Consider the following 15159-nt stretch of genomic DNA (forward strand, 5'->3'; position numbering starts at 1 on the left):
TGTCTCTATTATTTTAACTGTTGAAGATTTCTATAGTGTGCAGCATTTCCAACAAAAATTTTCATAGAGATAAACTTGGGATGGAGCATAAATTTATATGGAATTTTGTTTTACATCATACCTGCTGACATACAATCTGTACATAAAACATACTGTACTCATATCATATCATATGTACAGTACAATATCAAACTATCATTAGTCTAATAGAAATATTTTGTTTTTTGATAAGCTTTTGAATTTTTAATTTAGTTTCTTTACTTAGGACTTAACAAAGATGATTTCTATTCATTTACTTAATTCGTTTTATTCTTGCAGCCTTTCTTTCTTTTGTATATGAAAATTCAGAATGAGGTAACAGTATTCAAGAATAATCTGATTATTATATGTATATTTATATAAGTATTTAAGTAGGATAATTGTTATGATATTTTGCAAATATTTAATTCCAACTCAAAGAAAAAATTATTCTTCTAAAGATACTTTTTTCCAGAATAGAGTTAACGTTGGTTAATTAATAAGTGAAAAGTCAGTATTGATGTCTTCACAAGAAATGTTGTTTAAGAAAATCAGGATTGTATCATTGCAACCTTCTAATCATCAATGAATTTCTATTGTGTATCAGAAATTTTGAAAGTGGATTTACTAGACAGTTTCCTTTTTTTGTACATTGTGGTGGAGCATTCTCCTTTGTACACATTGAAGACTGCACTTTGTTGCACAAAGGAGCAAATTGTTGCTTAGGTGCAAGATTTTTGATATATGGCTGAGATTATTGGAAGGTTAAAGTATAACTGTAAAAAAATATATTAAATCATTATTATTATAAAATATCTGAATTTCATACATTTAATCATTAGCTAATTCAGTTTATGTAACTATATTACCATTATAAAAATAATCCTTCAATAAAACCTTTAACCGGCGTGGGGTGTGATTAAATTGTGTACGCTAACGTTTTTGGATCCCTCCCTGGGTCCATCCATATTTGTTTATATTACCATTATTATTATAACAGAATTATGCAAATTACTGGAAAACTTTTTTACTACTATTAATAATTAAAAACTGGATAATTCATTTAACAATATAATAGAAATCAGTTATCATTATAATTTTATTTAGGTTGTATCATTAAAAAAAATTATAGAAAGTTGATAATTTTTTCAGCTATTCTGTAGAAAGTTTTAAGCATTAACACTTAAGACTAAAAAACAGATTTGGAGCCATGAATTTTTTTCAAGAATATATGGCTCTAACTCTGGCTCCAAAGCCTTGATATTGTGTCCTTGGATGGAGAACTTTAGAAACGGAAACCAAAAACAGGAGAGTCATTCATCAGATATAACTTCTTTTAGCCACATGAGTTATTGTTACAAGGAAAAGGTGCTGTTAAAAATCTGGTATAGTATTGGTTGACAGAAAAAGAAAATTAGTTAAGACAAGACACTATCCAAAGCAGTTAACTTCCAAAGCAAAATATAAGTTAAACCTATCAGTTATGGTCACATGCATAAAACATTTATTGATCACTAAAATTGAAGAATTGGCATATGATGGCCTTTATCAATAATTTAGAATGTATAAACATTTTTACTGATTACGTGGCATTATATGATAAGGAAGGTCATCATTACTTCACACACCTCAAGATTTTGGAGGCAATGAACCAATCTGAGTTCTTATACACAAACCAATCAATGATGCTGTTGTATGTCTTTCTCTCTCTCAGTCTGTAATACAAAGTTCTAATTTAATTTTTGTTTTGTTTTAAACAATTATAGTACCATACATACATTATTATTTCTTAAAATGTATATTTATATAAAAACCTCATAGAATATAGAATGTAACTCAAATATATTTTAGCTTGTATTCTGTTTACAACACTTCCTCCAGGAACATAACCATGTTGTGAATCAGAGGGCACCTGTATTTGTAGTGTTAAAATTTCCATAAAGAAAAGAGAGTTATACAGAAAAAATTTAAAGTAAATTAAAACAGAATGCATGTTTATAGTTTAATTAAATGAAATAAAAATAGATCTTCATTCAGAAAGATAGTTTCTATTAATAAAAATGTTTGTGATATTCTGTGTATTTATTTATTAAGCTTAAAAATACACAGTTAACAGTTAAGAATGAAATAAAAGACATTTGATATGATTAGACTATTTATATTAGAGCATAAATCAGAACAAAACTTTATAACTCAGTTCAAAAAAGAATGAAAAATATACGAGAATAAATTGTGTGTTTTTAATATATATAATTTACTCTTAAAGTAAGATATTAAATATGTGCTTTGCAAATAATAAAAGCTATAATTGTTTGATTTGCTAATATATTTAATGATACTCATGTAAAGAACCATGAAACTATAGTATATGAATGTGCAAACCTTTTATGTAACACAAATTTTTACACACACACAGTTCTGTAAGTAGTGTACATTTTAGGTATGATATGGTTATCTATATTTTTTGTAATATTTTAAATTACAGAAAATATTTATTGAATGAAAAAATTATGGTACGTGGTTCATAAAAGTAATTAATATTAACTACTATATATTTATGAAGTACAAAACAATGGTATTATTATTTATATCTGCTTAAATGATATTGGCTACGATGATTATTCTGAAGTTACTGTTAAACTGTAATACTTAAATTTTTTTAAAAATTTCCTTCATGATAAACAGGAAAACTTTTCATAAATTTCATTCAAAATAATTATTGATGATTAGAGATAACTTACCGATGTCTCTTGTGTATTTATCTATTCATTGTTTTAAAATAGAAGACTATTCAAACTACATCAGACAGGTGATGAAACGCCTCACATTATATCAAGTTCATACAAATTATGAAAATATTTCAAGAAATTATCTGAAATTAAAACAACAGTGCACAGATAAAATTAACTACAACACAGTTAAAATAGTCAACAACAACAATTTATAAATAATGTTTAAAACAATTCTGAATAACTTTTCATAAAGAGTACAGTAGAACATCGATTATCCGACTCAATTTGGGACTGGGGTTGGTCGGATAACCGAAAAGTATGAAAAAATGCATTATTAGTATATCCCATGTAATTAGTATATAGCTATTAACCTACTTCGCCTTGAATTTTCATCGATGTTAACCTAACAATTTTTTTTAAATAATACCGTATTTTACGGACTATAAGACGCACTGTGCTTTTTCTTCGAAAAATTGCCTCCAAAATTCAGGTGCGCCTTATAGTCCGTAAAATACGGTAATCGTCGCTATTGTATCGTTAAAAATTATTTCTTTATTTTGCACAAAATAAATACAGTACTGTACTGTATATTGAAAAATATATACAGGGTGGGCCAACGAAAAGGAAACGGCAGAGTGTTCGTGTTCGTCCAAGCAAATCGCTCGGCAGGTCGATTTTATTCTGGAGGGGACATCTCTTGCAATAAAGTTTTTTGCGATTCTGAAAAGACAACAAAAAATTTTAAAAACTCATTTATTTTGTATTAACTAAACAAACATTTATTTCGAAAAAAAAATGTTTGTTTAGTTAATATTCAGATTCCCAAAAACTTTATTGCATAAGATGTCCCCTCGAGAATAAAATCGACCTGTCCGAGCGATTTGCTTGGACGAACGCGAACACTCTGCCGTTTCGTTTTCGGAGGCCCACCCTGTATTTTCGGGTTACATATTTTACATAAAATAGGTCTACACATTAGAAAAAGAAGTCCAAAATTTTCTTTTTCTTCACAGCTGACACTCGTTTTTTGCCGCTAAATCTCACACACGTTTTAAAAACAGCAATTGGATAGCATCATTAAATAAAGGGTACTGTACGTTCGTTAAGTCGAACGAGTTAAACGCGTTAATAACGAGTCGTTCGAATAGTAGTAGTCTCGCTCAGTGCGCATGCTCCGCGGTGATGACGTATCGAACGAAACCCTAACGAAGCTCACGAAGGAGAGTTAGTTTACTTCGTTAAGAAAATGGCGCCCGACGATATCGATGTTTCTAGATCTACTCGAGTGTTTAATTAACCGGTTGAAGACTGGTGGTGAACTCATTGATTAGTGACCACTCGTCATTGGAAAATTTAGAGTCTGAGTCAATGTCTATTAAGTCTTTATGGATGCAAACTTTTACACTGTAGAAACGTTCCAGCATGCTGAGGAGACTGTTCCACCTAGTGCGGCAGCCAAGAATCAAGCTCAATTCTTTGCCCTTCGCTTCTTTTACATATTTTTGCACAAACATATCATCTTTGGTTGGTGATATTTTAAAAGTCTTAACAACTTTCCGCACTTTTTAAAGAAGTTCGCTGTATCGCGGAATCACTTCAGGTTCAGTCGATGTCGGTTCAATGACTACTACTAAGTCTTCATTGGTCTCCGTGTCTTCGTCATCATATTCGTCACTTTCGTCTATCTCTGTGTGTTCTACTTCTTTTTGATCTTTCTTTTTATACAGAACGTCTACCACAGCTAACTGGATTCCATGTGCAAAGCACAGTTGCTGATAGCAAGGCAAGAGTCTACCAACTTTCACCATAAAGCTTGTGCCATCAGTAGTGATACCAATGGTGTCGGTTTCAAAGTTTAAGCCAAATTTTTTCGACCGTTCTGACACTAATTCAATGCAATGTTCGGCAATGCAGGACCCGTAAATTCTGATCAAGCCAAGATTAAAATGAGTCTCTTTATGGTGCACGTTGAGATTTATGTATCTGTGATTTTTTGAGATGTCCACTCATGAAAGCTTAACGAAAATCTTTGATACTTTTCTTTTAAATTTGCGAATTTTTTTATTAAATCTACTTCGATAGTTTTCGCATAATTGGTAATCATCGATCTTATGGTGTTGGGAGAAGTTGGCAATTGGAATCCATTTTTGCGAACAAACGTCTTAAATCGGAAGATGTACAAAATGAACTCAGTGTAAAACCATCCTTGTAACCATGGCTTCCATCGAATTTTCTTTTACAAAATAGACATCAATACTCTTCTTAGCCTTTTTGTTCGGTATAATATCTACTTCTTGATCATCGACATATTTTGATGTAGTTGCTATTGCTGTGGGAACTACTGTATCTGTGTATTACGAAGTGGTAATTTGCTGCTTGCAGAATTAACGTTGACGCAGTGTATCTTTTGTAGATGGCCTTTTAAGCCTGTCGTTGAACGCTTACTAATCAGCAAAATTTTTGAACACAATAAGCATTTTGCACTTCGACTATCATTCAATTTTTTAAAATAGTCCCACAAGTTTTTTTTATCATCATTCTCACCACATTTCTCTTGCTGACTTGGCTTTGTAAGAGACATTATTCAGTACGAATTCGAATTGTAGTTTTATTATTATTATGTAACTGTGAACTGACTGAACTGGCTTGATATCTGAAAAAAATTAATTAAAAACTTTGATTTATAAACATACATACTACATATCTGATAAATTTTATCGCCAAGCAGCTGAAGCAGCACCAAACTAACCAAGTTTGATCCAAATCGTTGAAACCGTTTTTGTGGTAAATAATTCAATTTTCATTTAAGATCACGTGGCGTATCACAGACGCCCCTGGCGTTTTTTAGTCACAATTTTTCCGAAATTTTAACAAAATTCAAAAAATTCAAGTTCTCTAATTTCTTCGAGCTGCGAAAAATGCAATAAATAACGTTTTTATTGCGCGCCGAATTTACTCGGGGAAAAAAATCGAAAAAGTGCCGGCGTCTCGCAGCCGAAGCGGCGTTCCATCACGTGATTCATCGACGTCCCAACTGACCGTAAATTAGAATTATGCACCAGGACTAGGAGAGGAGCTACTTATTTTATTTAGCACGAAGACACTTTATTTAGCGAGAGTGGAAAGTCAACTAGCAATTAGATCAGCAGAGGTAAAAGGGCGGGCAGTCCGGTGTAGAGAGGTGTGGCACGTGCTGCACTGAATGGCAACATCGCTCTCGCTGCCGAGCGATAGCGCACTTAGCAAAGCGGCAACGCTCGCAACGTAAACTTTTGCGCCATTATTTAGAAAGTTAATTGAGTATTTGCGGATCCAGCAGGCCGAAAAATGCGCTGGATCCGGTAATTTCAATCCCCAGTTACAAGCAGTAAACAGTAATTTTTTTCATTACTGCAAATTAAATTTGTTAGATCATAAGACAATGCCCGTTTTTTGAAAGCACAAATCTTGTATACATTCAGATTGGTATGTAATAAACTTTACTTGCGTATTGAACAAAATGACGCTTTTAATTGTGGCTGCCGACTTCACAAGAAATGAATTTTTTATTGGAATCTCAAAAATAATTTTAATTCACTGAAACTATTCAAAGAGAAAAAATCAATGGGATCGGGTAATATATCCAATTCTTTTTTAATTTAAAACTCTAAAAATCTTCAGGTTAAAATTCAAGTAAAAAAAAAAAACTACTCTTTTGTATCCGATTTCGAGTGAGTTAGCTAGCATGCAAACAAATAAACAACGAAAAGTGCTATACTTCAAGAAACTTCTTATTTATTAACATCCCAAACGCATTTCGCAAAAGCCTCATCAGTGGGATGAGGCTTTTGCGTAGTGAATTATTCGTAATCCACAAAATCCGTAGTGAATTATTTTTGATATAATTCACTACGGATTTTGTGAAAAGGTGCGTTACTTTAATTTTATTGTCAACGTCTGTTAGCAATATTCAAAGTTATCAGTTTCGGTAATCTTAATTTACTCAGCACATTAAAAATAAATATTGTTTGCTAATTCTTTAGGTAGCCTATTATTCTCTTTATGCTGTTGACTTATGACACAACTGTCAAATTGGAAAAGATACTAAAAAGACGTCATGTTTGTACTGTACATTGGCTCCGTAGGCTTGCCTCGGGCATCATAACTTGGGTCGGTCCAGACACGTCATGTTTTAATTTATTCTTTATTTTGCAGATATAAACATCATTGTATATAGATATAATAGTTTTAGAAACTAGAAAAAGTTGTCAATAATATAGTTCCTATTTCAATCCTGTAGTTAATAAATAGTAACGTCTAAAAAATTTCCCGTGAATTGGAATTAGGTACTAATGCTGCCAAAAACAAAAAAATTAAGTAGAAAACAGTTGCATTCCCAATGACTACTTTTTCTAACAAATAAGTAGTTATTTTTTATATACCGTATAACCCCTTGCATTCCAATGTTGTTGATTTCGTAACAATTACTGTTGTTAAAATCCAATGATCATTCAGTATTGCATTCAAAAATATGCAGAATTTGTTGATATACTGATTTTCAAAATGGAATGAAAATTCAAAGATATAAGAAACTGAAATTAGACCTGAATGATCACTATTTACAAATTAAACAGTGTGTAATTTCATCTAACCATAAAAATAGCTCTCGATAAAGTAATTTTGTTTATGTTAAGAGAAAATAGTTTTATAAATATTGAACTAATCAAAAATGAAAATTCCCTTTTAAATCTGATGGAAAAATTCGAACAGTAAGCTGATAAATCTGAGTAATCGTGCATTAGTAGTTATATATATTATAATTTCCAATTCCATAAAGTTTTTCTTTGTTTTCTATACACATAGCCGGTATTAAATTACTAGGATGTCACAATAAAATCTATATAATGAATCAATTCTGTAACAAAAGATTTTGTAACAAAGCATATCTTAATATTCAATGGTTTCGAATTTAAATACCTGCTACATGTACTGTAACTTTATAAATTGTTGTCAGCACTTTATATTTGTAAAAAGTTTTACCAATAAAACTATTTACTTTTTACATACACTCGTTGACAAAAAAATGTAAGCACCCAGATAAATTGCCGTCAATGCAAATCTTGGCACGCAGCTCTCAGACAGGTTTCTATGGATTAAAATTGTACAGTAATCTGAATGTGTCATAATGTTATCAAAATGCCTTGAAATCACTAGCTCAGTATATTATAAAAAACTTGTTCAGGTTAACTGTATTCAGAATTTTCAGTGTACCTGTTTGTTAGATATTTTCAAATGTAGGCTGGCATACCTGTATAATTCAGATATTAAATATAGGTAAGTTTGAGAAAAGATGCATTTTCAGGCTGACAGTCTCCACTGTTGGTCTGGAGATATCTTGTATGACAATCAGTCATTCATAGTAGTGGTGTGAGGGACACTCAGCAAAGCATAACATTCTGGATACCCTGCACCCTTATGTTGCTCTTCATGACATGGTTACAAAATTCTTTCCCATTTTCCAGCAACATAATGCTTGGCTATAGTTTTTCTAGGAATGTCTTGGTTGCACTGCCACACTTCCTTGTCTTGCGTACTTATTGCCCGTCAACATTGAGACTAGATTAAACATCAGTTTCTGCCTTGACAAATCTGAGGGATCTGTCAGAGGATACAATTTGATACCTGTATGCTTCCACACTGACCATATTGCAAGGCAATTCCTTTAAATTACATACTTATTTCACAGCAAATTGTCTCACATATTGTAATTATTACCATTCTTTTATGTTTGCATTAATAAAATTTTATTTGATTCCAATGCTGCCTCCTCCTTTATGCAATTTTTTGTCATTGAGTTTATGATATATATACAGTATATACATATAAAGTAGAAACTGGATTATATGAACCTGATGGGACCAGGTCATTTGGATAATTGATAAACTTTGTTTTGACTACATCGAGCACCGAGCATTGTTTCACAAACTATAAATAAGTAATGCAATTACTGTATTTGAAAGTAAATTAATTTATTTAAAATCTAATTCAATGTTATGTATATGATCTGGTTTTGCAGTGCTACAATTGACAAGTGATAATAATTTCTAGTTACCTGAATATTTTGGTTTCTATTATATTCTGCGGTAAGTACAATGTTACATGTTCTAGTTTTCTTTAAAAAAACTGTTTCAGATAATTGAGTTTCTACTGTTTATACATATATACTTCTGGCATGCTGTTGTTTTCCAAACAATACATGTTGAATGATGCTGGTTCCAGTGTGTAGCATATGGTATATTAAAAAGTTTCATTATGTGCTTTCCATTGTTTATTTAATATTCAAAGTATATATTTAGCTTGTGTCCAGGAAGCTGAATCTCATCTGGTTCCAAGCTTGCTGGACATTTGGTCCACTATTATACATGTATCTTGAATTAGCATGTAAATTAGGAAATTCTTGTAAATGACTAGCTTATATTTTTTGGTTATCATTAAGAAGCTTAGCAAAAGAATTAAAAATAGCCATATATGAATACAGATAATTCTAACCAAATCCATAAATTAGTTCTTACTCCTTGATAAAATGCATTTAGCAGTTTCTAAATTTTCAAATAATTCTTTCAATGAAGTTTCTCCTTATAAATTTTACATGTAAATGTTTATTTGTTACTTTTTAAAACTAAATTAATAACACAAAATCAAATAATGAAATTAGAATTTTAATGGTATGTCACATTGCTGAAAAAGATTCCAACATGTAAATTCCAGGGAACATATTTACACCAATGAACTGTCTAATTTCAATTACCATCAGTATTATTAAGATTACCAGCTGAAAGTTCCATATACACCAAATTTACATTTTGATGGAAATACACAGGCATCTACAGTGTTTTTTTAAATGACTTTCATTTGGTTTTAAATATGTTGGACATACAAAGGATACAGCAACTTTACCATTCAGAAACTGCCTAACAAACTCGAAATATTTGAATTCATATCAAGAAATGCTTTCCATCTATAAAACTAAATAATAATAAAAAATTCAATATTAACACAACAATTCTTTTTCAATTGTGAAATTAATAGCAATTATAGAAATCACATTGAAGCATTAAATATCAATATTCTTTCTTATGTTTACTAATACTTCTTACAATTTCATATAAATTTATGAAATCAACGGCCAATATCTCATTACAATAATATAACCCAGTTGTTGCTTTAATACTAGTGTTGATAAAACTATTAAACCTCTCAAAAAAACAAATTATATTCCCATTATAATATAACGAACGTACATGGAAACTACTGCAGTATTCAAATTTACCATATAAAATTCTACTTGTTCTTAGCATGATATCTTCCATGAACATCTCTGCAAAATGTGTCTTTTTACCATTGGCCAGACAGCAAGTATTTCTACACACAAATGGGACTGAATCATATGATAATGTTGCTATACAAACAAAATTTAAAAGTGCATAGCAACATTACGAATTATCAATGTTTTTAATCCTTACACATTAATCATGCACACAAAATTCTTGCATGTTTAAAAGTATTATATATATTTATATTTATATATTTTTAACTTTTACTATTTTTAAAGTTGATTTAGTCCTCATCTAGATCATCATCATCTTCATCCAATCCAAAATCTGAGGTATGGAGCACAACTAATCCATCAAATGAACAAAGACACTTTTCACACTTTTCAATCCTACAAAGTTTTACAAAGCACTTTTTAATATGTTTTTCACTTAAATGAGATAACAGATTCCCTGTTTCAATACCACATTCAGTGCACTGTTTTGTTTGTTCTTCACTTGATGCATCTTCATCTGAGGAAGGTTCTGTTGATGCTACCTTTGTTACCTGAGACATACCTTTGCGAGCAACTTGTGAAACTGCAGGTTTCTTTTGTGGTCGCCGAGAAGTGTCATCCATTGATCTTTTCATGGCACCACTGTGAGCAGTGTACACGTGATTCTCAAATAGTTTGTATAGATTGAAAGTTGCAGTACACACAGTACATTTATATGAAAGGTGTGCTGGTTTTAATATGACTTTATGAACCTGACTCATGTGTGCTACCAGTTTACAAGCATATACACCACCACAAATTGTACATCTTCCACTATCCTGGCTTTTGTTGGCCATATCTTGCATGTTTGAAGTAACCAATCCATGAGCTCCTAAAAGATGTCTCTCTAACCCTTGATCCGTAAAAAATCTCCATTGACATTTTTGACAATTTAAAGGTGGTCGACTAGCTAGCATTTTGGGATGAATTTTTACTTTGTGAATGAGCTGCATGTGAATCCGAAGCTGATCTAGATCTTTTATATAACCATCACAGATTTCACAGATGACAAATCTACTCCCTGCTAAAATGTTACTGAGAGGTGTATTAGCTTTTGCCCCTTGAGGTGGATATGGACCTTGCAATCTTAGAAGTTGAGAACCACCAAGTGAAATCTGATGGACAGAAACAACTGCTTTAGGACCAGCTGGAATACTGGAATTTTCTGTTCCTCCTGATGCAATATTATGGAATAATGCAACAGCTTGTGATCCAGAATTTGTAGGTGTTACAGTTGTACCAACTGATGTTAACCAACCAGGTAATTGAGAATTTAAAGATTTTTTATCCAAATATGGTACTACTTGACCAGAGGCATTGACAACCTGATAAATTTGACGAGAAGGAACAGAAACAGAAATGGAGCTTTGAGGAGGACGACCAAGACGATTGCTGGAGGGTGTTTTGGGTCTAGTTATAACTAGACCAGATGGAAGATGTATACCTGGAACAATTTGCTGATTTTGTTTATGTATTGCAGCATTTGAATTTGCAGTGTCAGACAAAGTGGATGAGGCTAATTGTTGATATAATGGAATACCTGATGACATGTTATTTGCTGGCATTAGCTGTCTAGATCCTTTAACAGAAGTACCTTGAAGATTTCTAGAATAAAGTCCCTTTTGACCTTTATCTGTCCAAGTATTTGATTTAGATGATGTAAGTTGTAATTCATAATTTTTTATATCTGTCATATTGACAAGTTTTGCTGTCAAACCTGGAAAATCAAAATCTGCAGGAGCTTGATTTCGGATATATATGAAATTTTTTTGACATCTGTTTACATGACTATTTGCTTTAGTCTTCAAATTACTTTCAAATGAACAAAAAGGACATTCATAAAATTGTGCAGGAGGTTCTAAAACAGCTTGTTTATTATGTATTGCTTCATAGTGAAACATGATGGATTTTGCATCTCTTGTTAGAAAGGCACAATAACTGCACCTGAATTCTCTTCTTGATGTGATGTGTGGCATTAAATTATGACCTTCCAAAACAATTTCTGAATCTGTATTGAATGGACAAAGTTCACATCTCATCACGGGAAAACTGAAAGGTCGGTTTGCTCGTTTTGCAGCCAAATAAGCCTCCTCGTGTCTCTCTTGATTGTCTTTCAAAATTTTACTTTTACCATCTCTCTTCATTTGCCTTTCTTTTAATCTAATCATATCTTTATGATACCATTCTTTAACTCTACTAAGACCTAAGCTCATTAACAGTTTTCCTGTGGTTGAATTAAAATAATCTTTTGCATGAAAAATTTGTTTAGAAGTATGTGAAGAGTTGCCTTTTCCTTTAGGCAAATTAAACTGTGGAGGTTCTTTTAATAACAGAAGAGGGGTAACTAATGAAGGACACTCTAATACAGCTTCGTTCTCTCCCAGTGAGAAATCTTTTTTAGGTATTTTCACAGGAACATACTTACCTACTTTTATATATTTGTCAAAACCATCTGGAAGTTTAGTTTCATTCTTTAAATCATCACTTATCTCCATTTTAGGTGATTCATTCTCTTTATCACATGAAGTATTTGTATCTAAAGCTTCATTTTCTAATTTATCAGATTCTCTAAAATGCTTATTATTGTTATTGCTGTCAAATGTCCTTTTCTCTGATTTGAAATCCTCAGAAAGAACATTTGGCAATGCATTTTCAACAGACATTACATTAGTTGACTCTTCATGAGAATTAATTGCACTAAGATTGCTTGATGATTCTTCATTCAAAGGATCTTTTCCAGAATCAGAAATATTTTCACTTTGATTGGAATTGTCAGATATTGAAGGAGCTAAGCTATGAGATGGAAACTCTTCATTTTCACTTTCAACTTCAGATTTTGAATCAGTTTTGGTAGATTTTTCATTCATTTCAGACTGTTTTTCAGCATTGTCAGATGTCTGCTTTTCTCTGGATTTAGATTTTTTATTAAGTTTTAAATCATTTTCAACTGTTTTACATTTTGTGTCATTAATTTCAGAGATGGTTATTGAATTTTGACATGATGGTTTTTCAATTTCAGAAGGCATTTTCTCATTTTCAACAGTAATTGAAGATTTCACATTAACAGTAATAACTGATGGTTGTGTGTTATCAGATAACATTTTTTTACCTTCTGATGTTGATATGTTAGTTTCAAATTGTTTATCAACATCTCCATTAAACTTCATTGATTCTTCAGAGACATCTTGTAACAACACAGGAACTTTACCATTTCCAAAGGCACATTTGCTATTCAAATCTTCTGAGATACAATCATTTATTTTGCACTTACAATTTGGTTCTATTAAAAAACATTTACAAGTTTTGTTGGATTCATTTTTATCCATCTTTGAGTTTTCTTGAAATTTTGTCTGTTGAGGTTTAGATTCATCATCATCTTCTTCAATGTGCCATCTTTCATCAGGTTGAAAATCGATACAAGGTCCAGAAGAGTCCCGAGTTTCTGCATTAACTTGATTATGTGATGATTCATGATCATTTCTGTGGCTGCTCAGAGTGGATGTCACTTCTGAGTCAGCACAGCTCATTTTCTATGAAGCCTTGGAAGCTGTAAAAAAAATGAAGACCAAATTATTCTTTACCATCAAACAAAATATATCCTTTATGTTAAAATACAATATAAAATAGTATCTTATTTTATGTAAAGAATATTTCAGGATAAAAAAATACTATTGCAGATTACTGATTACTATTGTTTATCATAAATCAATATATTTCTTGAAGATAATAAACAAAAATGTTTTATCTAAAATGTATGTAAATTATTATATCAAAATATACTATAAGAAATCAAAGTCCTTCCAGCAATATAACATTTTAATGAAATAAAAGATTTTGACCTCCTCCTGAGGTCTGCCTCTAGTTTAAAGATCCAAGTTCTGTAATGGAATGTATCAAACAGGACATCTGCAGAATTCAAATTTATATTGTTAAAATTCAAACAGGTTATATGACTGAACCAATCAGGAGTGCAAAGGTATGAATGCCAACCTTAGGAGATTGAAAACATTGTTACTGGAAGGATTGAAATTTTTGTAGTGTTTTTCATATTACAGAACAGTCCAGTTTGCATAGGATTTTTCTCTCTATTATATCTTTATAAACAAATGACCTTGAAATATAACCTACCTACACATTTAAGCTTAACAACCACATAATGACAATAATATACGCCTCTACTTGTTCCTATCACTAGCTATCTATCTTCAGTTCTTTTCTAAACTTAATAGTTGTACTTTTTCCAATACATCATCCAGTTCTCAAAACAGACATTTTCCCTCTGGTTTGAAATTCACTTTCTCTCTTTGCTTAATAAAGGTCTATATCAAGACTTAGCCACACAATTATTATTATTTGGATTCGTGACAGATACCTTCTATAATAAACAAAGAGATCTTATAAGTATTGTAAACTTACAAGATTTATTATTATTGTAAACATAATTTGGCAAATTTATCATGTATCATATCATATACAGGGTGGGCCAGCGAAAACGAAACGGCAGAGTGTTCGTGTTCGTCCAAGCAAAGCGCTTGGACAGGTCGATTTTACTCTCGAGGGGACATCTTTTGCAATAAAGTTTTTGCGATTCTGAATACAACAGACAACAAAAAATTTTAAAAACTCATTTATTTTGTATTAACTAAACAAGCATTTATTTCGAAAAAAATGTTTGTTTAGTTAATATTCAGAATCGCAAAAACTTTATTGCAAAAGATGTCCCCTCAAGAGTAAAATCGACCTGTCCAAGCGCTTTGCATGGACGAACACGAACACTCTGCCGTTTCGTTTTCGCTGGCCCACCCTGTATTAAATTCATAACTGCTGAGTTCCTACTCAAACTTCTGTTTTGAATTCCATGCCTTTCCCTCAAACTTTGTACAACAAATTCACTGACTAAGTTCCTTACAGTATGACACTGACAAAATAAAACAGCATTTCACTTACTAAGCACACATGCTATTGCTTCTCCAACTTTATTTTTTCTAATTAACAGATATATTTTTTAAATTGCCAAATTATTAAAACTAAAAATACATTGTACAAGCTGACTGCCTGCAAAAA

General features: G+C 31.5%; 1 protein-coding gene across 4 annotated transcripts in view; it reads right to left on the minus strand.

Moving 5' to 3' along the window:
- Positions 1–9427: 9427 nt before the first annotated feature.
- Positions 9428–15159, minus strand: part of LOC136982981 (MOG interacting and ectopic P-granules protein 1-like) — a 46015-nt gene continuing 40283 nt past the window's right edge. For all 4 annotated transcript variants that reach the window (XM_067279571.1, XM_067279573.1, XM_067279570.1 and 1 more), the window contains exon 2: positions 9428–13642. In XM_067279571.1, coding sequence (XP_067135672.1) covers positions 10347–13622 — 3276 coding nt within the window. In that variant the 5' untranslated portion in view covers positions 13623–13642 and the 3' untranslated portion in view covers positions 9428–10346. The remainder of the gene's footprint in view (positions 13643–15159) is intronic.

This window comes from Centruroides vittatus, unplaced genomic scaffold (genome assembly GCF_030686945.1).
Source record: "Centruroides vittatus isolate TY-2023 unplaced genomic scaffold, ASM3068694v2 contig_875, whole genome shotgun sequence".
NCBI lineage: Eukaryota > Metazoa > Arthropoda > Arachnida > Scorpiones > Buthidae > Centruroides > Centruroides vittatus.